Source organism: Lissotriton vulgaris, chromosome 11, assembly GCF_964263255.1.
Source record: "Lissotriton vulgaris chromosome 11, aLisVul1.2, whole genome shotgun sequence".
In the NCBI taxonomy this organism is placed as follows: Eukaryota; Metazoa; Chordata; class Amphibia; order Caudata; family Salamandridae; genus Lissotriton; species Lissotriton vulgaris.
The window spans coordinates 1,102,422,025-1,102,449,477 of record NC_141699.1 but is presented as its reverse complement, the minus strand read 5'-3'; the positions used below and the strand labels follow the sequence as shown (position 1 = coordinate 1,102,449,477).

The 27,453-nt window shown below is 45.3% G+C and overlaps 1 protein-coding gene across 2 annotated transcripts in view; it reads right to left on the bottom strand.

Annotated features, from left to right (window-relative positions):
• Positions 1-2,503: 2,503 nt before the first annotated feature.
• The window catches only part of CCDC50 (coiled-coil domain containing 50), a 75,070-nt gene continuing 50,120 nt past the window's right edge, over positions 2,504-27,453 (bottom strand). For both annotated transcript variants that reach the window (XM_086944634.1, XM_086944633.1), the window contains 2 exons: positions 24,006-24,115; positions 2,504-9,072 (listed from right to left, as the gene is read on the bottom strand). In XM_086944634.1, the coding sequence (XP_086800760.1) occupies positions 9,053-9,072; positions 24,006-24,115 (130 nt within the window). In that variant the 3' untranslated portion in view covers positions 2,504-9,052. The remainder of the gene's footprint in view (positions 9,073-24,005; positions 24,116-27,453) is intronic.

Here is a 27,453-nt window from a genome sequence, read left to right as displayed (position 1 = left end):
GTTTGAAATATATACAGTTTAATTACGTGCACATGACCTACCTTACATCGTGAAAGATCCGGTCCATTTATGGTGGAAAATCTAAAGGTTGCGTGCGATGTGCACAGCTCGACGCCCACTTTGGCATATGACTTGGGGGTGTCCCCATTTACAGATATACTGGGTCAAGGTGTTGGAGAGGCTCAACATCACACTTGGGCGAGCACTAGCATGTTCTCTGGAGGTGTGCCGGTTGGGAGGGATATCTCACTCCAAGAATATGGGTAGTAAATTCCTTGATCAGGCTCTTGTGGCAGCATTGAGTAGGACTTGGAAATCTAGGGATGGACCTGTAACGAGGGTATGTGCTAAAGATGTGTCCACGTGGGCAGTGGTAGAGGAGAGAGCACTCCAACAGGAGCAGGCTCGTGGGTGTGGGCAGACACCCAATAGCAGTATTCTGGTCTGACATTTTGGAGGATTGGGAGAAGCCTGCTGGCGGGATGGAGCGAGACTAGGATGGTGGGCACACCCAGATGCGGTGGCAGTGAGAGTGAGGGACAGTATGGGATGTTGGGACTAGCGACTAAGCCTCTGGGTGTACCCCTGGCTGCTATCAGTGCTGGAGAAGTCTCCCCATGCTCTTTGTCGCTCACACATCATGAAGGCATCCTCACACCTGCGTGAACAGAAGACGCTCCTGTATCATGAGGGCACACTCACACATGGGTGAACAGAAGACGCTCATGTAACATGAGGGCACACTCACACCTGCGTGAACAGAAGACGCTCCTGTATCATGAGGGCACACTCACACCTGCGTGAACAGAAGACGCTCATGTATCACGAGGGCACACTCACACCTGTGTGAACAGAAGACGCTCACGTATCATGAGGGCACACTCACACCTGCGTGAACAGAAGACGCTCACATATCATGAAGGCACCCTCACACCTGCGTGAACAGAAGACACTCCTGTATCATGAGGGCACACTCACACCTGCGTGAACAGAAGACGCTCATGTATCATGAGGGCACACACACATGGGTGAACAGAAGACGCTCATGTATCATGAGGACACACATGGGTGAACAGAAGACGCTCATGTATCATGAGGGCACACTCACACATGCGTGAACAGAAGACGCTCATGTATCATGAGAGCACACCGCACCTGCGTGAACAGAAGACGCTCTTGTATCATGAGGGCACACTCACACCAGGGAAAACACAAGAAGCTCACATATCATGAAGGCACTCTCACACCTGCGTGAACAAAAGACGCTCACATCAAGACACTCACATATCATGAAGGCACCCTCACACCTGCATGAACAGAAGACGCTCACATGTCATGAAGGCACCCTCACACCTGCGTGAACACAAGACGCTGACATATCATGAAGGCACCCTCACACCTGCGTGAACAAAAGACGCTCATGTGTCATGAGGGCACACTTGCACCTCCGTGAACAGAAGACGCTCATGTATCATGAGGGCACACTCATCCCTGCATGAACAGAAGACGCTCATGTATCATGAGGACACCCTCACACCTGCATGAACTGAAGACGCTCATGTATCATGCGGGGACACTCACACCTGTGTGAACACAAGACGCTCATGTAACACAAAGGCAAAGTCACACCTGCGTGAACACAGGACACTCACCTCTCATGAAGGCACCATCATACCTGTGTGAACACAAGACACTCACATATCATGAAAGTGACATATCCCCTGTGTGAACACAAGATGCTCACATATCATGCATGCCCCCTCACACCTGCGTGAACCCATGACGCTCATGTATCATGAGGGCACCTTCACACCTGGGTGAACACAAGATGTTCACGTAACATGCAGGCATCATCACACCTGGATGAACACAAGATGATCACGTTTCATGCATGACCCCTCACATCTGGATGAACACAAGACTCTCACGTATCATGCAGGCGCCCTCACACCTGCATGAACACAAGACGCTCACATATCATGCAGGCGCCCTCACACCTGCATGAACACAAGACGCTCACATATCATGCAGGCGCCCTCACACCTGCATGAACACAAGACGCTCACATATCATGCAGGCACTCTCATCCTTGGGCGAACACAAGATGCCCAAACATCATGCATGCCCCCTCACACCTGTGCGAACACAAGACGCTCACGTATCATGCATGCCCCCTCACACCTGTGTGAATACAAGACGCTCACGTATCATGAAGGCGCCCTCACCCCTGGGTGAAGACAAGACGCTCACACAACATGCAGGCGCCCTAACCCCTGTGTGAACACGACGCTCACATATCATGCATGCCCCCTCAGGCCTGCATGAACACAAGATGCTCACTTGTCATGCAGGTGCCCTCACCCCTGGGTAAACACAAGACGCTCACATATCAAGACACACAAATGTCCAAGGATCGTCCAGAGAGGGCAGGTTTGTTAGCATTCAAAAAGGCCTCCACAAAGGTATTTCAAAGTGAAGTAAAACACACAGATCGGTGCAGTTCATTACCAACTGGATGATTTATTGACCACAATGAGAAGGACAATCGGATACAAACATGAAGGGCTCATGGGACTTCAGCAAACAGGATGTTTTGCACCTGAACAGGGTATAATGGATGCTGCTCATCTGAAGAGGGTTTAAGATGCACAGCCCCTGAATATGATACTTTGGTTCAAAATTATTCAGACAGTGTAAAGAAACCCAGAAAGCATAGCACGAACAGTCAAAATACCAGGCTTGCATAGATGAATCATTGTATTTGTGCAATTTACATCCAATGAAAGCCGCCTGTGCTTCAACGTCAACTGCAATATACAAATGTCCAATGCAAATACTGAATAAACGTACATTAAAGAAAGACACGAGACGTGTACAGTGTAACAATCCATGCACGCGTGCGCTTGGCACCTTTTTGAGGATAGTGCTTTGACATTCTTTAACAATAACCTTGCTCCATGAGCCACCATCTGCAAACACCTGACACTGGAATTCAAAACTCACCAATTTGTGTTCCTACTTCATCTAAAGTGGCCCCACACTTGTGTGGGAGGCTGTGGGTGTACGCTTGGTCATGGGGCAGCAGTCCAGCACAGCAACCAGATAACCCTCTTATAACACAGGGATCTACTCTGTTCACACGCATGCCCTTGCTCAGGGCACAAGAGTCACCAATGCTCGAGTGCGTGAGCACCATGGACTAAGAATGAAGAGGCACAAAAGCAAAATATTATCATGAAGTAGGTTTGGTCTCTGATGCCTCGATCGCATCAGATTGTGGATTTAGCTGCTCTCAGTTGCAAGATCAGCTCTAGTTCCAAACTTTCAACTGAAAACATGTTGGCACAGGCATGCTCTCAAGGTGCCAGGCGGACGAATTCCATTATTAAGGCCCAACGTATGAGGTTGGCAAAGAACTCCGCCATCAGCCAACATAACAAAGCACAACCTGATTGGTTGAATAAGCTGGCGCCTCCAGAGACATTGGTTAAGGCACAGTGTTTACATCCAGGCTATGAACAGAACACAAATTCTGCATGCCGAAGTTACCCTCCAGCACTTTGAGAGCATATAGTGGAACAAAACTTACATTCGGAGACAAATATTGCTATTCTTCCAACTGTAGAAGTCCATCTCTGTAACATGATCTAATGCATTCGTACGAGTTCAAGAGACCTAAAGTTCCCATAGCAAAGTAAACAATCCAACACCGAGCAGGGGATTCTCTAACGCTGTGAAATCTACCCTGGTGGATTAGCATACTTGATGCCGTAACACTTCAAGGTAGACCCGATGACCAAAAGGGAATCCAGGACCATCACCAATAACTCCAGGGATCCTGAAGTGACAGGAGAAGGGCTCCTGGATCAAGACGAGGCGAGAGATATAATACACGGAGGGAGAACGCTGTACGGCAATGCCTGGAATGACAGAGGGAAATTACTACGGCAACACAAGGGAAGATCCTGGATGAACGATCACAGAATGGCCTAGGAATGGCACTTTGAATAATCAGGAAAGAGGCTCTTGTACACATATTCAAGATCCTAACAAGGTGAGCGGCCCTTGGTTGACCCCACTGGAATAACCGGGGATTATAGGGCGCTCACACCGGACATTACAGGAGGTTCCTGGATGATCCCAACTGGAATAGGAGACAGGGGTAGGGAACGGGCCTGAGCAATGGCTTTTATATGCTTTACAGCACTCCAGGCCCGGGGTGCCTCTGAAGTTAGTGCATGGGCGGTGTGAGCTGAGGCACAGACGCTTTCAAGAGAAGACACGATATGCAAATTAGAACTTAATATACCATTAACTCATCTTACTAAACCCAGCATTAGTCAGTCTGACATAGTGCTTCCATGTCACCAGAGACTGCACATGTCTAATGTCACTTCGCTATAAAGATTCCATTTGATACAAACTACGACTCACTGAATCAATTTCAAATGATTCTGAACACTACAAAAACTCCTCCAAAGCCAGCCCTGTCAATGTATGTAGGAAGGCGGAAAGAGATGGCATCATAATAACTATTTTAAACAATCGCTTGGCACATGAACATGTAGAGACCCAGAGACTACAAAAAACACCATCAGTAAAGGCTAGCGCCCCCCCCCCCCAAATGTAGGAAAGCTGGAGTGAAACTTTTGCTTCAAACCTCCACAAGCGCTGCAGATCTACTAAAACTTTCAGAGGTTCAGATAATCGGGAGATTCACAATTGTGAAATTTGCAAGTTTAGCATTACGCTGTGCGTTGGCGTCAGCACGCTGCGATCCACCTGGGTTGTCTATGTCAGGGCATCCAATGTGATAATGTTGGCACTTTAAAGAAAGTACTTTAAATCGGACTTATTTTCACGAGGAGAAACACCTACCCGAAAGTGCTTGCCATGATCTGCATAAATATTACCCTAGCTTGATGTTCAAAATGAAAAGCAGACCAAACCTAATGGGGTGGAGAGGCAACAGAGTTTTTTTTTCTTAAGAAGAGGCTCATGAACCCGCAGAGTGAACTAGTGATATCGCTATCACCAAAGACTGCCAGAGTCTGGGTATGCGACCCCCTTCCCCAAGCCAACAGCAATGTGCTAAATGAGGTTTGTGACAGGCCAATCGAATGACAGCTCGGAGTCGAAGGACGCTTCTAACGTAAGACGTCAATGGAGAAATAGGCCTCTTCCAAGAAGGCACAGTTAAACCCGCATATGTGATGTGTATGGGGACTACATGCCAAAGGCATACACTTGGTGTTTAAAGAGGAGTGCTACGCAACAGTATTATGCAACAAAGCGCCATTAAGTAGAGCAAAACTGTGCTATTGCATGCAGTAGTCCACCATCAGCGCCAATGCGCTCTTCGAACAGTCACGTATGGAAAACTAGGATTATGTGTCCCCAACAGCATTCGTTCTTAGTGTGGAAAAAATGCCTTCACTTAACTAAGTAGAGGGTCAAGTAGGTTACCTTCACTAGAGGTGTATCAGGACAGAAACACACAGACATTGCAATACATAAGTTTACAGATCTGCGCGTCGGTGGGTGTAACAAGTTACAAAAACAACATTTCATGAGATTAGTCATAATAAATACACGAATATGACAGATGCAGAAAAAACAAAAACAACTGGCCTATCAGAAGTAAAAAAACAAAAAAAACTGCTCATTGAAATAGAAACATTTACAAAATAACATTGGAAATAGCACTTAATTCCCACATCGATTATGAAAAAGACCCTTGTGCATATTTATTCCCACCCCCAACGACTGGCAATATGCAATGGCACGTTGATGAGAGCAGTGTCCAGGCAGGTACAGTCCAGCACAATGCAGCCGGAAGCGGGCTGCTTTCCTGAGTGGAGGTGAAACGTGGAAATGCTTATGGCGAGGTGGCATCAGATACGAGGGGAATGTACCTGGACTGCGGGTGTCCGCATGCCGTGTAGGATTCTGCACTACAGTGTCAAGCACCCCCACAGTTCTTAGCCCCTTCAAGTCTTTGGGCCACTCACTATGGTAAAAAGGATACTACAAGAGGCTTCTTGTAGAGCCAAGATTAGGTCTGTGTGCATTAAACATTAGCTTCGGAGAAACTGCCAACCTATGGATTCTGGTCTTTTGACCACATATGAATTAAAACATTTTCCAAATGCTCAGTCTTGTAGTTCCATGTTGGTTACTGGTAAGCAGCGGTCTCTACCAAAAGCCCCCCCCCCCACACATCTGCTAAGGTGCCCTGATCTTTCTAAAGAGTTCAGTTATCTTGAGCCAAAGCTGCCAGATTCCACAAAGGTGCATTCAAACTTATCCAGCAGGGGCCAGAGGTCCGGGTCATGTTGGTCCATATTAAAAACAGAAAATACCTCAAAGTAGGCATTGAGCATCATCCTCAAATCCTAGCAATGCCATTGGTGCAGAGGCATCAGAGAACACCACCGCAGCCCTGGCACAAGGGGCGTGATGATACTTAAAAATTAGTGTTCACTGATTCCCCTCGAGGAATGGAACCACAGGACCATATAGAAATGCAACTTCTATTTTTTTCAAGGCAATCCATATGGAAGCTATTAAAAACAAAATTAAAAACTCACATTTTCTAGCTTTAAAATGACCAAAAGAGCACGGAAATTGTCCAGCTCTAAAAAAAGATAAAAAGATAAAAAAGTGCACTATGGAGAAGCATTTCAAGTCTACGTACATTATCATTTTAAACAAGAAGTCTATAACTAGCGGTAAAAATACTGAGCTTAAAGCACTCTGAAGCAGAACAGAATTCCTCAGATGGTTCTGCACACCAAGAATCTTTTTACATAACATGTATTACTAGGACCAAGGTGTTGCAGAGTTAACAGGATTTCATGGCAGAATTTTGTGTGGTTTATTCAAAGAGAAGCCACAAACTTTCATAGGTTGAGATAATGCCAGGCAGATACTTGCACACGGGCAATCTTCAGTACTTGCCATGGCATGTCATTGCCACCTGCTACAGAGAGGCATTTCTGTAAAACGCAGCAAAGCAAAACCAAATGTGGAACCCTTCATTAAGTGAGAGGAAGGTATTAAACTTAATTAATTACATTGTTGGCCATAGCTCCATCTAGACGTGTACTGGGCAGGAGCTGGAAAAGAACCACTTTATAAAGCTGTAGTAAAGTCAAAGTTGTTAAAAAAAATATTTTACTCAGTGCCTTCCATTTTTGGTAGAAGCACCATTAGTGTAGACAGTTCTTGGAATCCAAGATTTCAAAATTCAATCTGGACGAATCACTCAATGGGTCTAGTTGATGGATTTGGCAATAATCACTAAACTAAGACACCAGACAATCCGTGCTTGGATTAGTGCTCATCTGAGGCTCAGTGTCACAGAGTAGATCCTCTAACACACTGCAATTTCCTCCCTCTGCCATCAAATCAATGTCAATACAATTGTTCTGCGATAGATGTCCCTGCACCAATTTCCGGGGAAAAGTCTGTGCCAATCAGTGCAGGAATAATTCCTATTTTTCTCCACAGAAACTAGTGTAAATTATAAAAAGTTTCATATAGCATGGTTTTACACGGAACAACCTATTTCTTCCCAACATCCAGTCTGGGATGCTTCCGGTTTCAATTCAGATATTCCCTACTAGTCTATGGACAATGCAGCGATACCAGGTCAAATGCCTTTCTCAATGTTCTACCAGTGCTTTCTTTTTGAAAGGCAGTCACAATGGATAGGGAAATCCAGGAAGGTATAATAAACCCTAAACTGTGACAGATATGCAATGGAGCTCATTCATACAGGGTGGCTTTTCAGAGTCTGCCGTCAAAGATTCTGGATTCCCCATAGATGTAACGCAAGAAATATTTTCTCTGAAAAACACTGATGTATTAATGAGCACACACAATGCCAACTGGGTCTTTTGGAGAGTTAGACACAAGGATACAATAAAAAAATGCAAGATGGCACAGTGAGAAAATACCCCTTGGATAAATTACAATGCTGCACATTCGAGCACTATGCATGAAGTAGATATCTCTGCTGCCATGAGCCAACATGTAACTTTGAGCACTCCCTGGCCCTTCCTGGTTCTCGTTATGAAATGCACTCGGGTAAATATCGCCAACAGCCAGTGCTGGATCAGAACGTTAAAGCAGAGTTGAAGACATTTGTGCTAAACCCCATACTTTAACCTACATCAGTCCTTCCTAATGCTGCATGCATCAGTGACTGCTTCGGATGCATTCACGCAGATGTGAAGACGAGGACAACTGCAAGTTTGTGCTCTTCGCTGAGAGCGGTTTGAGTAAATACTTCCTAGCCCCGAGCCTTGAGGGATGACAAGTGACCAAACATATGAATCTCTTGAGAAAGGCTGGCATGTCCTGTAAAGGCATTTGTGCTTTATTGCGTCTGGTGTTTTTCATACCCGTTAAAATGAGAGAAGCATGCCCTTTATGAACAATTACCATTCAGAACATTTATAAATGCAATTCTAAAGGTCACAGTCCTGTCACATGTCGCTCCTGACACGGTCACAGTTAATGTCCATCTTAGTCAATGGAGACCCCTCTAAAGCCCATAAAATATTTGTAGACTAAAGGACAGAATCGGAGTCTTCTATGAACAATTTCAAATTGTTTAAAAACACAGCTATTGAACTTCCCTTACACACAAAGTGCAGGTTACCTGCAAATTCACTGCATTCAATGCCCGTTTAGGCAGGAGAATGCGGCTGGACCGTAGAGTGGCCGTATCTGTATCAAACCTATGAACTCATTCCTATGCTGTCGTTGATATGTCAGTCCTAACCTTTGCTGCTTTGTCAAGTGGCAGCCAGAGTGGGTGGTGGCATTACAAGGAGAGGTGTGCCATTAGTAGGGACCAGACCAGCCAATGCTTATTGGTCTCAAGGGCTCTATCAATGCTGGACTGTACTGCACCGAACAAGGGAACAAACGCAAAACAGGGAGCGAAGAATTAGGACATGTTGACCACAGAGGAAAAGGATCTTCAGAATTCCTGATATAGTCTGCTACAGTTCGTCAGCATCAGTAGAAACACATTTACTTTTCACTGCCGGTAGGAAGGACCTGTGAAAGATAGTGAAGATATGTTACGTGCCAGTTCACACAGATTATTTCTTGTTCTATCATAGAAGAGTGATCTCAGTAGATTATGGAGTAAAGTTTTTCGCACTTAAGAGGTGACCGGAGTCTTCACAGGAAAAGCAATCACACTCAGCAAATATGGCATAGGCTTTGAAGATTCATTTAAGAATAAGTGGATCATACTTTACCGCAAGCAACGCACCGAAGGTCAGAATCCACTAGATTAAACTATTTATTCAGATCCAAACAGATACAATAACCGTTTTCTTACACAGCACTCTTAAACTCAAGAACTTAACAGCAATTCCCATAAGTCGGTCACTTTAAACAAGTTACTTACCTTTGACAAATTTCTTTAATCTGCATTAAATTCACATGATGAGCGTATGCGGCCATGTGGAGTCAGACCCCGGAGTCTCAGAGCCCTTCGGTTCCACACTACTGACATTTTAGGTTGCACTTTGAGAGCTGCTTCTCGAGTGACCAAACTTTGTGTCATGGAGGGGTTGTGCAGGAAGCATGTAAGACACCAATGTATCAGCAAGGGGATTTTCAATAGATTCGGTCATTGTTAAAATTACAGATTTGTGTGCTTTTCTTCAGACCAATCGTTTTACACCCAGGAACCCAATTTTTTTTTAAAAAAGCTCCGGTGGGACACATTTGGAGGAATAACAGAAAATTAAGTCCTTGCTGCAATCTCAGATACCAGATCCTCGTCATGCTTGAATGACCAAACTCCAGTCCCAACACTACAAGCGACCATCTTGTACATCAGACTACAGAACACGCATGATCAGCACTTCTCACCGGACTCCAGAAAAAAAGAAAAAAAAAACTGGAGCATATCGAGGGAAAGTAAACAATTACAAATAACAAAACTAGGAGAACACTGGTCAACAAAATGGTGAGACTTTTAAACTAGAAAGTCCCCAATGTACTCAGTTCCACTATACTGAGACATATCCCATCAGCCCACCTCACTGGCGGAGCATCGTCATTTGCGACTGAGATATATCGATACAGTGAAGTGCACCCCTCAATAAGGGGGACCTTGCTCACACTGCATCGAGAGGACACTGAACTGACCAAGTTCTCAGTAGAGTGGTGCTGAAAAATATTGAAAGGAGTGCCAAGATTAAACAAGCATTGGAAATGCAATAGGTCTCGCAGCATTAGAGTTAGTGCTTTTAGAATTGTTTATGGGTTTTTTTGTAAATCTTTAGCATTTTTGTTTCCTGTAGCCAATGCTAAAGAATTACAAATAAAAAAAGCCATAAACAATTCTAAAAGCTCTAACTCAAATGCTCCGAGACCTATTGCACTGTGTGAGGGTGAGGGGTTGAGGGTGAGTGAGGGTGAGGGTGGGTGAGGGTGAGTGAGGGTGAGTGAGGGGTTGAGGGTGAGTGAGGGGTTGAGGGTGAGTGAGAGTGAGGGTGAGTGAGAGTGAGGGTGAGTGAGAGTGAGGGTGAGTGAGAGTGAGGGTGAGTGAGAGTGAGGGTGAGTGAGAGTGAGGGTGAGGGTGAGTTAGGGTGAGGGGTTGAGGGAGGGTGAGGGGTTGAGGGTGGGTGAGGGTGAGGGGTTGAGGGTGAGTGAGGGTGAGTGAGGGTGAGTGAGAGTGAGGGTGAGTGAGGGGTTGAGGCTGACTTTTTTTTTTTTTTTTTTAACACCAGCAGGTGTTTAACAGTAAAACATTGCATTTGTCACATGCAGATGAGATTCTGTGCTCGAGAATGCCAGGCCTTACTTTCAGATGTCTTGCATCATGTTTCGAGAAGACATGTTCTCATCTTCCAGCAATGAAGTGATTGATCTTTGTTTGTTTTAAACATTCTTCGAGCAGCTGAACTATCAACTGATGGTATATCTGCGGATGCATTCCTTAAAACTTCCTGAAAAAGTATGAGGGTCTCTAGTTCCCGGGTTGAACATGTTCCTCTAACTGTCCTTTCATTTCTGCCCGGCAAACGGAATTCCATCCTAACTGACTGGCAAAGAATGCGTACGCAGCAATGAAAACAAGCACTTGCAAAGCCAATATGTCTGGCTTTGGCTGACAGCTTTTTGGCATTTTCAATCGTTGTTTTGTCATGATAGTCATGGTTTTTGTGGAACCTCACTGCAGAAGGAGCTGCCGGACCCTAATCAATAGGAAGCAAATGTCTAAAAGCAAAAATATTTATATTGCCCTCGAAAAGCACACATTGCCATATGATATCAGTCCTTGGCATTGAAGAGAACTGGTTTGTGTGCAGATGTGCTCCTCTGGAAAGTGTAGAGTACGGCCGCTCACAGTGAAGGTAGCCAATGGCTGAAGTGGAGTGATCCACTCACCCAGGTTGGACGCTGTTGTGGGTGGAAGAAAAAGGTGAATGGCACAACAACAGATAAAAGGATGAAGGGGGTTGGCTGAAGGCCCCGATAAGTAAGTACCTGCTCGGAGGAACACGCAAGCGAAGAAGCCCTGGGTAACTGCAAAAGTTAGGTCTCAAACACTAATTCAAGAGTTTCTTTTTCGGTGTCTAATTCTAGCGATGGCTCATATGCAGTGATCTTAAAAACACACGCTCCTTGTAAATCGGCCCTGTGAAGCAGATCGTCTTCATGGGTTTTGTGGTCGTAAAGAATGTATTTCTCGTAGTGAGGTTTAGTTTTCCTTCCCGTAGCGCACACTAGGAAATCCGAAATATACAAGGCAGTCTATGGACGCTGCGTTTTATTTAAACTAAGCCTACTTTGCAACCACACACCCCAGTTGAAGCGAGTCTGCTGGCAGCCGGTGTGGGAATGTGCATATGATAGGTTAAGAAAAAAATATTTGGACGCCCTTCGAACGTGTTTGAACAAACAGTACATTGAACTATGTGCTTATAATTAAAAAGATGTCTAAAATACTGTCATAATTATTTTGAGCCCATGTACCAGCCGTCGGTCGCTCTGCGCAACGAGGCGCACGGGGCAGGACCTATCCCTTGTAAAACAACCCGGAATATGGGTACATGTAGCCGTATATCCACCCGGTGGGAACCTACTATACGAAGAGCATTCATCAGATGTTTTAGTGGCACAGGAGTCGCCTAACCAAAGGACCACAGAGACAACAAGTCGGGTGGGGGGCGGGAGAGAAGGGAAGTGAGCGAGTGGGAGGGAAGCGGGCCGAATGAAATTTCAAGTCGGGTGGGGGGCGGGAGAGAAGGGAAGTGAGCGAGTGGGAGGGAAGCGCTGGTGAAGCGTCGCCCTACAAGAGCCTGGTTGGGGCGGGAAGGGGAGGGGGCGGAGCGGGTAAACAAAGACGGACGTGCACGCGCTTTTAAGCTCAATGCGCATGCGCATTGAGCTTAAAAGTCACGGGCACTGCAAGGAATCGCCACGATTCCTTGCAAGTTAGATAAAGAGTCGATAAGCCCCCATAGTCTCGCTTGCTCGATGCGCATGCGCATCGACAGGCGAGACCTAAAAGAAGTGAAAAAACCAGATAGTTTGAAATAATAACTATCTCAAGGCAATAGGATCAGTGTTTCACCTATGCACATGCGTAGTACCGAATTAACTGTGTATGAATTAATTCGGTACTACGCATGGGTATAAGAGAAACGCTGATCTCCTACACACGCTCAATGGCGTTTCCCTGGTGTCAGGTGTTCGGGATTAACCAATAAGGAGGCCTATATAAAGACACTGTCCCCCTCTAGTCTTTACCTCCCCTTCGGCTTGGTCAAAGACAGAGGTACCGACAGACAGGTAGGTCCTCCACTGGTCAGATAGCATTACCTTACTTTTTATACTACACCCCTACTTAATCTAGTATCTTTGTGGTTTATTTATCAGCCTGTTCCATTCTATAACTCCTAGCATGTGATCCACATCGTATGTAATTAATTCAGTTAACCATGGGACTCTGTCCCCTAGGAAATCTCTAAATATGTCAGAATTCCATAGGTATGTCATCAATCCCTTGCCCCTGTGCGTTTGGTTTATGGTCTGCAGACATTTTCAACAATAGGGTTTCTATTTTTTCAGAGAACACACTCAAAATTAAGAAGTGTGTTTTCTTATTTTTTTTATATTTTATTCTATATAGAACGGGGCCACCCACAACGTGCCGTTGCCGGGCGAGGTGAGGGGAGGTCTACTCCCACAAAGCTGGGTGAGTACTTACATTTTTAGTCAATAGAACTATGAATTGAACACCCTATATGCATCTATCTTTCAAGGTTTTTGCTTATATACAACTTTAATACAGTATAGCGTTTGAGACTGTTAGCTAGATTTCTAACCTTTAATGTTTTTATGATTATCACTATTTCGATTACAGGAATGGATAAACACCCTACATCTTCTGGATACTGAAACAGTCACTTGTACTCCAGGCCTTTGGTAGGGGTATCGTACCAGTTCTTATTAATCACATTTACACTCTGTGCCTGCTTGGTCTGATAGCGCCGGGACACTGAGTAGCTGAGCGCTTTATAAAAACCCTCGTAACATAACATAACATTACACTGAAATTCTTTTTCATTGCAGTAGGATTTTTCAAACTAGGTCCTGAAGAAAGCCAAGTTAACATTAACCATTATGGCTGAAACATGTCGACCCTGATCCTATTGCCTTGAGATAGTTATTATTTCAAACTATGTTTTTTCACTTCTTTTTAATCTTGGCACTCGGCAAACACTAAATAAAAGATGGTGGTGTTTTCCGGTAGCTATTTTTAACCCTCACTTTTTCATGCACTGCACCTTTCATTATTTTTCAGCACCACCCTACTGAGAACTTGGACACTTCAGTGTCCTCTAGATGCAGTGTGAGCGAGGTCCCCCCTATTGAGGGGTGCACTTCACTGTATCTATAGATCTCAGTCGCAAATGACGATCCTCCGCCAGTGAGGTGGGCTGATGGGACGTGTCTCAGTATAGAGAAACTGAGTACATTGGGGGTCTTTCTAGTTTAACAGTCTCACCATTTTGTTGACCAGTGTTCTCCTAGTTTTGTTATTTGTTCATTTCATGGGGGTTTGGTGTTCATTTGGTCACTAAAAATAATTCCCTCGGGCCCTCTTTTCACGAAAGTAAACAATTACGTCTGCTTTGTAAACTTCCTTTCCATTCAAAAATTATCAAAACCTTTAACGCTATCCAACACAATCAATTCATTGCTGACTGCAAGTGCTTAAGGGACGACTGCGGCACAGAAACAAGCTCTTTCAGGGGAGAACACTGAGGAAAAAGCAGTTTCATGCAAAAAAAAACCCAAAGAAATCATACGACCGGTTACATTGACACATCCTTTTCCTGCAGCGCGTGCACAATTGTCATTCTTAGCACTGTAAATAAATTATTCCCAAATTAACAGCTGTTGGAACCATAACTGTCCGGCCAGCAGTCTGTGGTTCAAAAAGTAACCCTCTGGTTACACAACTATCTCCTTCAGCAATCGCTGGTGTGATTGACAGGAAGAGGTTTTCAAACCGTGTAATCTATAAAGGGGGTGGCTCACCTTGACTGCTGGCCCCTAAACTGTCGGGCCTCATCGACGTGACAGTCGTTGTCTCTTGACTTGTTGCAGTCTGTCATCTGTTGCCTCTCTGGTCAGGTGTTCTCCATTGAAAGGGCTGTTGATGAGGTTGGCCCGCACCTAATGTTTGAACCCTGAGATTCTTGGCCACGCCGTTCCGGTTACCAGTTGTCTCGCTGCTGTGTCCGCGGTGTCCATTGCGGATTTAAAAAATGTATTGGCCATGTTCCTTTCTTTTTCTGCGAAGGCACTTGCCCTCTTCTGGGCACCTAGTTCAGATGTGCATATCTGTTGGAGTTTGCTATGCGCCACTGCTCCGGTTTTGCACTTTCTTCCCACAATTTGTATCCTTTTACTTTCTCTATCCAGAGGTGGACCTGAGGTTGTTGGGATATTTGCTCTCTTCCTGGCAGTGGCTACAATGATTGATGGCTTGTCCCGAATGTATGGTGGGACCTTTAGTGGAATGTTTGTATTTCATCTCGACCCAGGGACTCGCTGGCCTGCAGGCTGATGGCTCTTTGAATACCTCTTTCCCCTTATCCAAAGTCCTTGGGAACGCTGGAAAGAATGGACGTATATTGAGTGGGTAGTACTGTCTCTAGTTAGAAACATATCCATGACGTTCCCTGGTCCAGGTGGACTCCATATAGTTCTGCCACCTTCTTTACTAGTTTAGTGTACATGGTGACATCATCTGGAGGAGATGATCGACTGATAAGTGTCTTTGGCTTCCTCAGGTGAATCTACCTTAATGTCTTGCCACTGTTCTTCGTCACCTTCTGACTCTTTAACATCGACATCTCGGCACAGACCTTGTTCGTCTGTGTCCTCCTCTTCCTTGTAGAAGAGCACTTGCTCTTCCTCCTCTTGCGGCTCTGGTGTCATACGGGGCTCCAGATCCTCCCAAATCATTGTCCTCCTGCACGCTTGCCACTGAAGGTTACATGGTATTTGAAATCTTTGGAGGGAGAAGTCTTAATTCATCCTTCTTTTGAAGACTGCAACCATTTTGGCTTAGAGCAGCCTTTTCTTGTGCTCTGTTTTGAGGGTGCATTCTATGGTGTCGAGCGCAGGCACTACTCTCTTTTTTGGTGTTGAAGTTTCCGCCTCTATTGACAAAGCTGCAGTTTTCTTGTCTCGCTTGCCCTCCATCTTTTGACAGCGATGTCTTCTCCAAGGCTTTCCCACCTGCAGTATCCTTTGTATGGGACCAGAGGGATTCTTATTACCTCGACTTGCCTTTGGTTGATGAGATGTTTGGCGCAGAAGCATTCTTATGTGGTCTGGAGTATGGAGCTTTCAGCTCAACCGCTTCCTTCTTTTTCAATGTTTACTGTATGTGCTTCTCATAGCTCTTGTGTTCTTTTTCAACAGCAACAATAAATCTTTCGGTATCAAAGACCTCTCCTTCCGCTTCTTTGGCAACGTTATCCTCTTCTTCACGTTATAGCTGGAGATCTCGGAGAGTAGCTGCTTTCTTCTGCCCCGGCACTTCATAGTGTGCTCGTATGTTTCTTTTGCGGCTTGTACTCCACACACGCTTTGCAGGAATCAGATTTGTGGTCTACTGGCAGGCAGAGATTGTTCTCCAGATAGTGCTCCCTCTGGGCAAATTCATGGTGGCGCTCTAGGCAGAAACAGAATAGAGTCTTCTCCATTTCACGCAGAGCAGGGAGTTTCTGTCCACACATTCTCCATTCATGCAATGTTTTTCATTATAATTCAGTGAAACCGCTCAGTTAAAACTCCCTTACTTCATTATGGCGATGACCTTCTCCATTTTCCTTAACAAAAATCCTGTTTTCTTTCTTCTTGTTCCTCTCGGTCGGTGTTTGTAGACCTTCACGAGGTTTCCCAATTGTGGGGGGAAAAAAATATGAAGCTGGCGACCAAGAGCTGGGACGTCCGGGGAGGGACCACAAGAAAGGACTATGATACAGGGCGAAATTTCCGGACCCAACCACAAGATGGCGGAATAAGGCACAGCATGTGAATACAGAGGAGATTTCCGCATCAAAAGGCCTAGAGTCAAGATCAAAGGGAGGCATGAGCCACTGTGTCAATCTCCACACAGGTCTGAGTTATGGTTAACCTGGCATCATCTGTCTGCAGGAGAGGGCGACTGCCCCTTAATGTCCAGAAGGGTGTAGGCACAAGAGGATGCATGGCAACTAGGGGGTTCTGAATGGCTAATAACCATGCTGGCAGCCAGCTGGCTGTATGACTGGAGGGTGGAACGAGACAAGGAAGGCTAAGGAGGTAGGGGTGCGCCTTCTCTCGTGCAGCACACATTCCATGAGTCAGGTGTTTGCTTGTGGTGATTGATCGCACTTTCTCTTCTCTTCTAGGTACCCAATGAATCAAACCCAAGCTAGAACTTGTAGGAATTTGAAGACTTCTTGAATGAGATCCTGAAGCTCAGAAAATGTTTCATGGTCGCCCCCGGCAAGGATCCGGAAATTATTCATCCAAGAAATGATGGCACCAGTTAACACCCTGAGAATATTGTGCAGTGGGGATACAGTGCAATGGGCACCCTTAATAAAACAGCCATTGCCCCCCTCACCACCCCCCAAGCAAACAGCCAACTGAAGAATATTGTACAAGTAGACACCTTTGTGCCATGGCATAAGGGACACCCTAGTGCAAATGGGCGAGTGGGCACTCTTACTGTATGGTGCTCTCCTCTATTACACTGTGCCAGCATACTGCGCCAGAGAAGGATATGGCACAAGTGGCACTTTGTGACACAGAGCCATGGGACACCCTCCTAACGCAGCCAGTGGAGAGCTGCAGGACAGGACATCTGTGGACATCTTTGTGACAGGAAGCGAAGGGACACCCTCTTGATACAGCCAGTGAACACTGGTGACACGGACCCAGTGGATGCCCTCTGGACATAGAGCAAGTGGACAGTTCAAGGACACGGCACCAGCGACACACTTGTGACAGGGTGCCAGTGGACAGCTGCAGAACACAGCAGCAATGAACAACCACAGCTGGGATCTGGCCGACAGTCAGTGGATACACTTGCGTGACAGGCCAGAAGACATTGGCATCACTGCGATCAACCAGACAACATTTAAAATGAAACCAGTTCTTTGTAATTATGGTTTTGTAGCTTAAAGCTCTTCAAGAGTTGCATGCTTTGCATCATCCCGCCATTTAGTATTCGGGTCCAGAAATGTCTTTATTCTGTTCTTTTTTTTTATTTCAGTAATTTTTTATTGAAAATAAAGACATATATACAAATTGCAGAGTAAAACACATGGGGGGTGGGAAAAAGCAAGGAGAAAGAAAAAACGCCCCCGGGGGGGGGGGCATGCAAACATTGTCTCTGTTGGCCTGTTCATAGTCCATGTTCTCACGCTAGCTTCTTCTTCTTCTCGTAATCCTTCAGGCTTCCCCCATACCCCTTGCGGATTGTCTGATTATTTTCCTGCTCCCCTGGTGGCGCGAAGAGAAAGGAGAGGTGTATAGATATAGAGAGAGTGCAGAGAGCAATTATGTCGCATAGTAGGTGATGCATGTGGATTGTGCAGTGTTGCCTAGTCTGGACATTCAGCGAGGCTTATGGGAGGATAGGTAGTTGTCTAGCGACATCCACATCTCGCTCTTTTTCCCTGAGTGCGGTAGGCTGTTGGTTGTTATGGTGTCGGCTGCCCGTAGGAAAATGACCCAGTTGAACCATGCTTTGAAAGTTGCCTTTGCTGTGTCTTTCCAGTTGGTCAACACCATCTTGACCGCCGCTGTGAGCAGGAGGTCAATCAGGTCCCTGTCATTTCCAGATGTTATGGATTGGTCTGTGTACCCCAGTACCAGATAGTGAAAGTCCAGTGTTAGTGTGGCCCCAGTTACGTCATTAATTGGGGTGTTTATTGCGTCCCAGAATTTCCTGGTCTTGGTGCAGTGGAAGAGTAGGTGTGCCAGGTCCCCCTTCTGCTTGTTGCAGTTCCAGCAGGAGTCGTTCTCTCTGATTCCCATGGAGGCCAGGCGTGCTGGGGTCCAGAAGGCTTTGTGTAATAGCCAGAATTTTGTCTGGTCTAGAGTCGTTGCCACCTTCCTTCTTGATGAGGACGACCAGAGGTCTGCTCTTTCCTTCTCACTGAGCACTTTCCCTGCCGCTGCCTCCTAGTCGGCTGTAGTTTTGTTATTTAGTTTAGACGTCTTGGGACTCAGGGCTATGTATATGTGCGCTACTTGGTGTCCTACTATTCTCTTCAAATCTATGTTAGCTTCTAGGGAGGAGTCATCGAGATAAGGGGAGCCCCTTATGAAGTCCAGAGTATTCCCACAACTCCTATGTGCATGCCCACTATTTAAAAAAAAAAATCTGCTGTTGAGTGCAAAGGTGAATCAAAGAGGTCCCGTTATTTGTTTTCTAGAACAGTTGTCGAAAAGTCCTTAAAGAGCTGCGGAAAGTAGTCAGGAGGAGAACCAAGATCAGCGCTGGAGAGAGATTTTGGGGGGTTTGCCCGGGGATTACTTCGAGAATTTGTATTGGTCGAGGTGGGATCACACAAAGCACTCTACGAAATCGGACCAGAATGCCTCAACACACGACTGTCCTTCTACACCCCCTCCCGCCAGCTACGTTCTTCCAGCCAAGCCCTTGCCACCGTACCTCGCATCAACAAAACCACCATGGGAGGTAGATCCTTCTCCTACCTGGCAGCTAAAACCTGGAACTCACTCCCCACTCACCTTCGTCTCACTCAGAACCACCTAGCATTCAGAAAGCAACTTAAAACGTGGATATTTGACAAGTAACTCCCCACCCTTCTTCAAGCGCCTTGAGACCCTCTGGGTATGTAGCGCGCTATATAAATTCTCTGACTTGACTTCAACACCAGTTTTGAAGTAAGAGTACACGCTTCACATTTAACTCTAACTGGCATCGAACGTTCGCCCTCAACGACTAACAACCAGTCTGTATGCTTCGTCTCCCACAAGAACTTAAGTTGGAAGCCAATGTCCCATGCTTGTATTTTAAACCAAATCTCCTGGCTCACAGAGACCATATTCTTCTAGCACAATAGGCGCATACAGATAAGTCAGGCTTGTTAGAAATGCAAAAACAGAATAGGGTGCTTTGTTGATGTAGGAGATGAGTTTCTCTGACAACGGCGGAGGGGGGAGGGGAGTACACCTAATCAAACTCGATACATATAAAGTTGAAAAGCAGCATCGTAAGGAACCTAAGCCCACAGTGCTGCTTGTTTGTAAAAAGCTTCATTTGTCGAAGAAGACATTTAAACACATGCACAGGACACCGAAGCTTAGTTTTACGGATAATATCCCAGAAACACCGAAACCTAGGAACTCAACAAGGAAGAAACATGCAGTTGAGGAAGCGCAGGGAACGTCCCATTTTAAAACAAAAGAAAATCTCGCCCCTAAGGATACGCAGGAAGGCGTCAGCTCGACTTCTGAGAATGATAGAGTGCGGATTGGGAAGGGTGCCCTTGGTGGAAAGAAGGTCCACGTAGAACCCAAGACACCCAATGTCGAGAAAGAATTGGGCTTTGGAGACCTAGAAAGAAATCTTAATGAAGAAAAAGAGGCCCTCGAAGAAGTTATGACTCTTCTGAAGGAAGCAACGACAGTAGGGGTTAGGAGACCCACATGAGGCTGTAACAGCAGCCGGACAGACCGGACACAGGAGGAAGAGTGTATTTTGTTTGTTTGATGAAGCAGAAGAAATGATGTGAGAAGGTGCTGGAGACGACTTGCCTCAGGGGGAGATACAGTCCTGCTTATCCCCTCAGAGCCAATCCCTCCGGACGGCATTACCACATCCACACAGCTGTGAAGAAGGTGGCAGAGGCCTTCGGGTGGAAAAGGAAGGGACGTTTTCTCCTCTAAACAATAACCCCGGCTCACTGAAGGAATGAGATCCCGCCCGTAGCAGCTTTGTACAAAGGATGCGTTCTCTGTGCCTGCAAAGTCGGTCAGACCAGGCATAAAACGAAGTTTTGAAGAGAACAAAACAGTTCCGGACCCAGCCACTAGATGGCAGGATTGTGCAAGCAAAGGAAGCTAGCAGAGATTTCATGCTCCATACAGGACACGATGGGAACACGTGTGGCCTTGGACAGAAGTTACTTTCCATGACCTCTCTGCCATCTCCCAGCAGGAGCACCGGCTCCATTTAAAAGTGATCCAGAGCCCTGGAAGCTGGAAAGCCCTTTTTGTTCTGCTCCTGTAATGAGCACCGATATCCGAGCTGTGTATGGGCTTCTAGAGCTGGAGAGAGACAAACAGACAGACATAGCTGTCAAGGTTTCATATTGCTTTATGTGACATTTTCATAATTTCAGTGTAATTAGGATTGACATTTCAACTACTACGAGTGAAAAATCATGCAATGCAATGCAATGGTGCTACCTTCTTGTACCAATCAAGAGGTTACCCTAAGACCTAGTCATTTATAGGGTAGAGGTTGCAGGGATCCTGCTACGCCATTGTTACAAGGGGATACCAGCCAGCGGTCCAAGGTGGAGGAGTGCGGGGGTGATAGTGGTGGACAGTGCTGATAATACATACATAGAGTGAGTGTGAGACGGTGCTTGCTGGCTAGTGGTGGGCAGGCACCCGAGAAAGGGCTGATTAAACGGCGGCTCCCTACAACGATGGTTGAGCAGGCTGCCTCTCACACCTCCCGGGTCTGCAGCCCTATCCCCAGAGCTGCTGTTCACCCTGCCTGACAGGCCAGCCTCTCTCAGGGTGTCTAGGGTCGAAGTGGCAAGTGAGGGCCTGCGGGGGGAGGTAAGGGGGTGGCGGAGGCTTTGGCTGTCCTGGTCTTTCCCTGGCTCAATGTCAGGCACAGCCCGGCGCCGGAGGAATTGACACAGCGGAAGAGTCAAGAGAAAAACTACTGGGTGTGGGCTCCCAAGCAGCAAGGCCAAGCCACAGCCTTAAGTATCAAAGAACAAAGAGCGCCAATGCTGCCTCTGAATGATTCTCATTATCTTCTCATCTCACAATCAATTTAAACAAAAAGTGAGGAGATCAATGTCTCTTGAATGAATCTTCAATTTTATTGTTTATATTTCTTCATTTAGAACTTTTTCGTTTTTTCAGAATTTCTTTTTTTCAATTTGAAAAGATATATGACATACAAAATATGAAACACATTATATACATTTAAAACAATCCCCAACCAACACTCTCGCATACACTCAATTGTGAATCACAAACAATCACAGTCAACCACTCTCAATAATACAAAAATATCAACAGTTCAATACAGTTCAATATAAATCGCATTTCCAACAGTGCCATAGACAGTATTTTCAGCCTATTTGTAAACTTTTTTTTAAACAATTCAAAAATTCTTTTAAATTCTTATGGCATCATACAATACAGGGTCTACGCGTTTCGAACTCCTCCTATTTGTCGAGTTCTCATCAGGACCATACTTTATAACAGTGTATATTAAACACTGAAAAATGTTCGTCTTGATACCCGGCGTATGACCACCGGTGTATTTGGTTTGGTGCATCTCCCATCTCTATTTTTTCTGGTGTTGGCAGAGGATAGAATGAATTGTTGTGTCTCCTTACGTGTAAGGAGTCATTCCAGGGGACCGGAGCAAGTTATTTGGCGGTATCCGTTGATCAAGGCTTGGTTTATCCGTGCTCCAGGTCCAGGGGGTCCGTACGTTCTCCTGTGTTCGCACCAAACACAGGAGAACGTACGGACCCCCTGGACCTGGAGCACGGATAAACCAAGCCTTGATTGCCAACAATTCATTCTATCCTCCGCCAACACCAGAAAAAATAGAGATAGAAGATACACCAAACCAAATACACCGGTGGTCATACGCCAGGTATCAAGACGAACATGATTCAGTGATTAATATACACTGTTATAAAGTATGGTCCTGATGAGAACTCGACAAATAGGAGGAGTTCGAAACGCGTAGACCCTGTATTGTATGATGCCATAAGAATTTAAAAGAATTTTTGAATTGTTTAAAAAAAGTTTACAAATAGGCTGAAAATACTGTCTATGGCACTGTTGGAAATGCGATTTATATTGAACTGTATTGAACTGTTGATATTTTTGTATTATTGAGAGTGGTTGACTGTGATTGTTTGTGATTCACAATTGAGTGTATGCGAGAGTGTTGGTTGGGGATTGTTTTAAATGTATATAATGTGTTTCATATTTTGTATGTCATATATCTTTTCAAATTGAAAAAAAGAAATTCTGAAAAAACGAAAAAGTTCTAAATGAAGAAATATAAACAATAAAATTGAAGATTCATTCAAGAGACATTGATCTCCTCACTTTTTGTTTAAATTGATTGTGAGATGAGAAGATAATGAGAATCATTCAGAGGCAGCATTGGCGCTCTTTGTTCTTTGATACAGCGGAAGAGTCAGCCAGGATGGGCAGTGGCGCAGGCCAACCGAGGAGCCTGGCTGGCATTAGCGGGTCCTGGTGCCGCAATAACGGGTCTCAGAAAGGAGTGGGTCCTTGGCGGCTCGGCACTAAGTAGGACTTTGCGCCCCCGATTATCACAATGTCGTGGGGGTGCCTCGAATGCGCGGTGGCCATGAGTGTCAGTCTGTGACCGATATTAATCAGTCACTGAGTTGGTCTACTTGAGCTGGCTGCCCTCCCCGCCGGTCCGGCAACGCCAGGGGGAGGAGGGTTATTGCACACAGCAGCGCAAGGAGTTGACTCTCAGATTGAGTCCCCCGCTTTTGACCTACCTTATTTCCTCTTCTTTCAGGACGTGATTGACGGGGCACTAAACAGTCACATAGTGATTTAATCCCGGCCCCCATAGTGTGCCACAGCCAGTAGCAACCATTGCTGAGGGCATGCCCGGCACCCCGTTTTGGTAATCGGAGCAGTCAGTCAGTCAGTCAGTCAGTCAGTCAGTCAGTCAGTCAGTCAGTCAGTCAGTCAGTCTCAGTGGTGCGTGTCTGAAGAAAGCCGCGCGGCGCCCCCCGCCTCAGGAAATATGCAGCAGCCAGAAGGCAGGACAGACTCCAGGGCACATTTGTTACATTGTATCAGCCACTCCAGAGCTGAGAGCATACATTTAACTATTACCTTACTGAGCCCAGCTGCTGGCAGCACGTCTACCGGGACGGGCAGAGCAGGCCTGGGCGCTGGCGGCGTGCGCTGGCACCCTGTGAATAGCCAGAGTTTTAGAGTTCCATAAATGCGTGACGATGCATTTCAGTGCGGTGTTGCGGAACACCACACTGACATGCGTGAGTGTCACACCTGTTGCGTGATACTTGACAGGCCTGGGAGACTCCGGGGCATTCCCTGCACCAGCTTCGAACCCCCGCCGCCCTCTGAGACACAACACATGCTGCTTTAAAGATGTGAAGGCGACCCACGAAGATACTTAAGGGTGAAGGAATAAAACCCACCTTTAGGAGAAGATTCGGATTTGGAGAAAGGCCGCGTGGAGCTGGGCTGCTTCTCAAACCCACGGTTGCTCTCCAGATCGGAAATGACGTCAGCAGCTGGCGGGGGAGGCCTGAAGTAAAAAAACACCTTTAGTAAGAGAGAGCATGAGATGTTAGTGAGAACAGGTCACTGAACTCTGAAAGTCTTGGTAAAAACTATCCAGGGGCAGAGCTTGGTCAGTAAGACGGAGGGGGCTTCAGATTTTCCAACGATCAGGCTGTGATGTGATGTTATAATACATGGTAGAGAAGCACGGTGCACGAGAGGGGCCCAAGGGGCAGTGGATTGGTGGGGGCACTAAGTGAGAGAAACACAATATTTTGTAAACTAACTTATCTTTTGAAGACTTTCAAAACAGAGAGTGTGAGCCTGTGCACGTTTATCTGTGTGTGTATGTACTGGTTTCTGGGGAAATGTGACAGACACCTCACCATGCCCGATAAAAGCCCCTGTACCAAACTACTGACCAGAAAATACATTAGGGGTTATCTCGAGAAATTGTGAGACCGCAAGCTATTCTTCAATTATTCAAGTGTGACAAGGTGATGGGGACAGTGGCATGCACCGTATATAGTACACAATATTTATATTGACAATACACTTTTTATTCCACAATCATCCTTAATCAATTGTACATGGTTAATTTAAATGTTAATTCTGTACAGCTTATGCAATTTACAGTTCGAATTGCTGGTCACCTTTTGCCCAGATGAAATAATTTCTCTGATCTATATACCTGTGGTACATTTTGTGTATGGTTCACTGCCTTCATATGTTCAAATGAACAAGTAATATTGGCTGTTCTACATGAATTAAGCCATTCAAATATTAGGGACACTTGGCATGATGGCCTTCTTTTCCAAATGTGGAGATGTATAAACCTTGCAGCCACTTCTGCACCTTTCGTGTTCAAGCTGCGACTACCACGATGACGCAATGACACTTCTACCTTCCACGCTAAACATCTTGAAGTCTCCCTCCCAGGTTCTGAAGACCTCGGGTCACTTTCTTTAAACAATGCATCATGAACACGCCTTTCATCATGGGTACACAATGCATCATGAACACGCCTCTCATCATGGGTACACAATGCATCATGAACACGCCTCTCATCATGGGTACACAATGCATCATGATCACGCCTCTCATCATGGGTACACAATGCATCATGAAGAGGCCTTTCATCATAGGCACAGGGAGGTGACTGCAGCCTGCCTATAAACAAAGCACTTCAGACTCTGAAATGTTTTTATAAGCCTAGATATACAAGTCCTAGGGGATTATTTCAGGGGTAGTGGGGTGCAGTGATGGGCAAGCTTTCTTTCTGCATCTCAGGACATATTTTAGCTTGTGCCAAATTCCCCACACTCTTTTCCATGCTTCTCAGTGGGTGTAAGTAATAGGGCAAGGAGGTCTGGAAGAATATGGCAAACCTACTGAAAATTAAGTATGGGCAAAATTTGCGAATTCGCGGTCCGCAAAATCTGCAAATGTGTGAACTTGCGGATTTTTTTATTTTTGCGTGTTCGCGTTTTTTTTTCCAGCTCGGCTACCGCAAACTTACCCATGCAGTCGTTTTTGGACGCGCCATCTTGTTCGCGGGAGGAAAACAACTCGGCAAACTCAGAATCAAGGTAAGTCAACGCAGCGCACGCAAGACTGTATTTTTGAAGCGCGAACAAGCAAAAAAAATTTGGGAACTTGCGAATTGTTTGGCAATTTTGCGCGATTCGCAGACAATTGCAAAAAATCCGCAAATTCCGCTAGCGGAACGAATTTTCAGCCCATGCTTACTGAAAATGTAAACGTACCGAAATCTTCAACCACAACACTAAATGGCTTCCCTGATTCTACAGGCGCATCTTCCAGGTTGAACATAGGTGCTGTTGGGCTTCACCCAAAACAATCGTTCACAATGATGACGTCAAGGGAAATTCTATTAGTTGAGGTTTCTGCTGCTGATCAAACCGAGCTTTCTTGAAATGAAAGTTACACCATCGGTGGAAATGGAGTGGAGAGGTCCTGGAGCTCTGGAAGTTCTAGATTTAGGGAACGAGTAGTTTAACAAGCCTTTGGTGCATTTTTGAACGCACAGTCTGGTTAATTCCATTATAAATTCTCCACATACCAGAATGTAAAGCATAACATGGACTGTAGAAGTGACTCCTGCTTGGAACCAGGAAACGTGAAAGCTAAGGGGTACGAGGAGATCCGGGTTTCGTTGAATGATCTTACAACCTGAAGCATTATTGAACAGTTAAAAAAAAATCTGCCTTTTACTTCTTAGTCTTGGGGGTAATATTCCTTATCTTTAGGTGTCTGACCTCCTAAGTTGCACAGTGTACACTTGATTTATGAAGGCTATTTTCTGTTTAAAGTAAAGTGTTAGAGATGCTGCATTCGATCTGTAAGATTTAATCAGGTAATTCTATAATGTGAAATGTGCAAAATTATATTTAAAAAAATAATCATCCAAGATAGCATGCCAATATATGGAGTGAAGGTATGGAGAACATACAGACATTTAACGTACATAGTTACCAGCCTCAAGGGAGCGGAATTAAGGTTAATAGCAGACAAAAGTTAATATTTACCTCTAGCAATGGTTTTGCAGATTGAACCTTCTAGAGTCACAAGCTGCACATTGTTCCGCCATCTTTGGTTGGGTCTGGATATTTTGTTAGTGAAATTAATATTTTGATTTGGGGGCCCACCAGAGGCGAAGCCAGCAGTACTGGCCACAGATAGAGGTCAATTTATTGCTTGAACCAATTTAATGCCCCTAGTAGGGGACACTTCCATTCTTCATTTTCAATCTGATCGCTCAGCGTCAGCTCGCCACTTCATTAACGAGAGAGAGCTGAACTATTGTCCAGCGGATAACATCTGGTTGCGGAGTATTCCTTTCAATAGTCACCCTTAACTTTTCCCCCTCCTATGCAAATGTTAACACATTTCCTGCTCTTTATGGTGTATTAAAATGTCAATCTCTTACAGCTCATCTTGAACTGTGTGTGCGCCGTCTGTTTTAATATTCTCAGCTATCTCTTCTTTGTGCTTCCCTCTTACTTGTTTTAGTGTCTTTTTAATAAAAGCTTAATGTCACAATCAAACACTTTTTTTCTGTATGAATTAGAGCCTGTATTTCCACTTTTAGAAAGGTTTTATTTTTTGGCAACAAGCTTCTGAATGTTGGCTGCAACACTGGTATACGTCTTAGTCTTTATTTTCAAAGCCTGTTTCATCTTATAAATCTTCTGAGCTTTCTTGTCCTAAGTCGAGTTGTGCGCTTTTTGTTCCGTCTTTCCAGGTCCTCTTTCCATCAGGAAGACTTTGTTCATTTAGTAAAATAAAAACTTTTCCTGGTTTCCAGTGTCAAAGTTTTCCACTTCAAAGAAGAAACCAAAT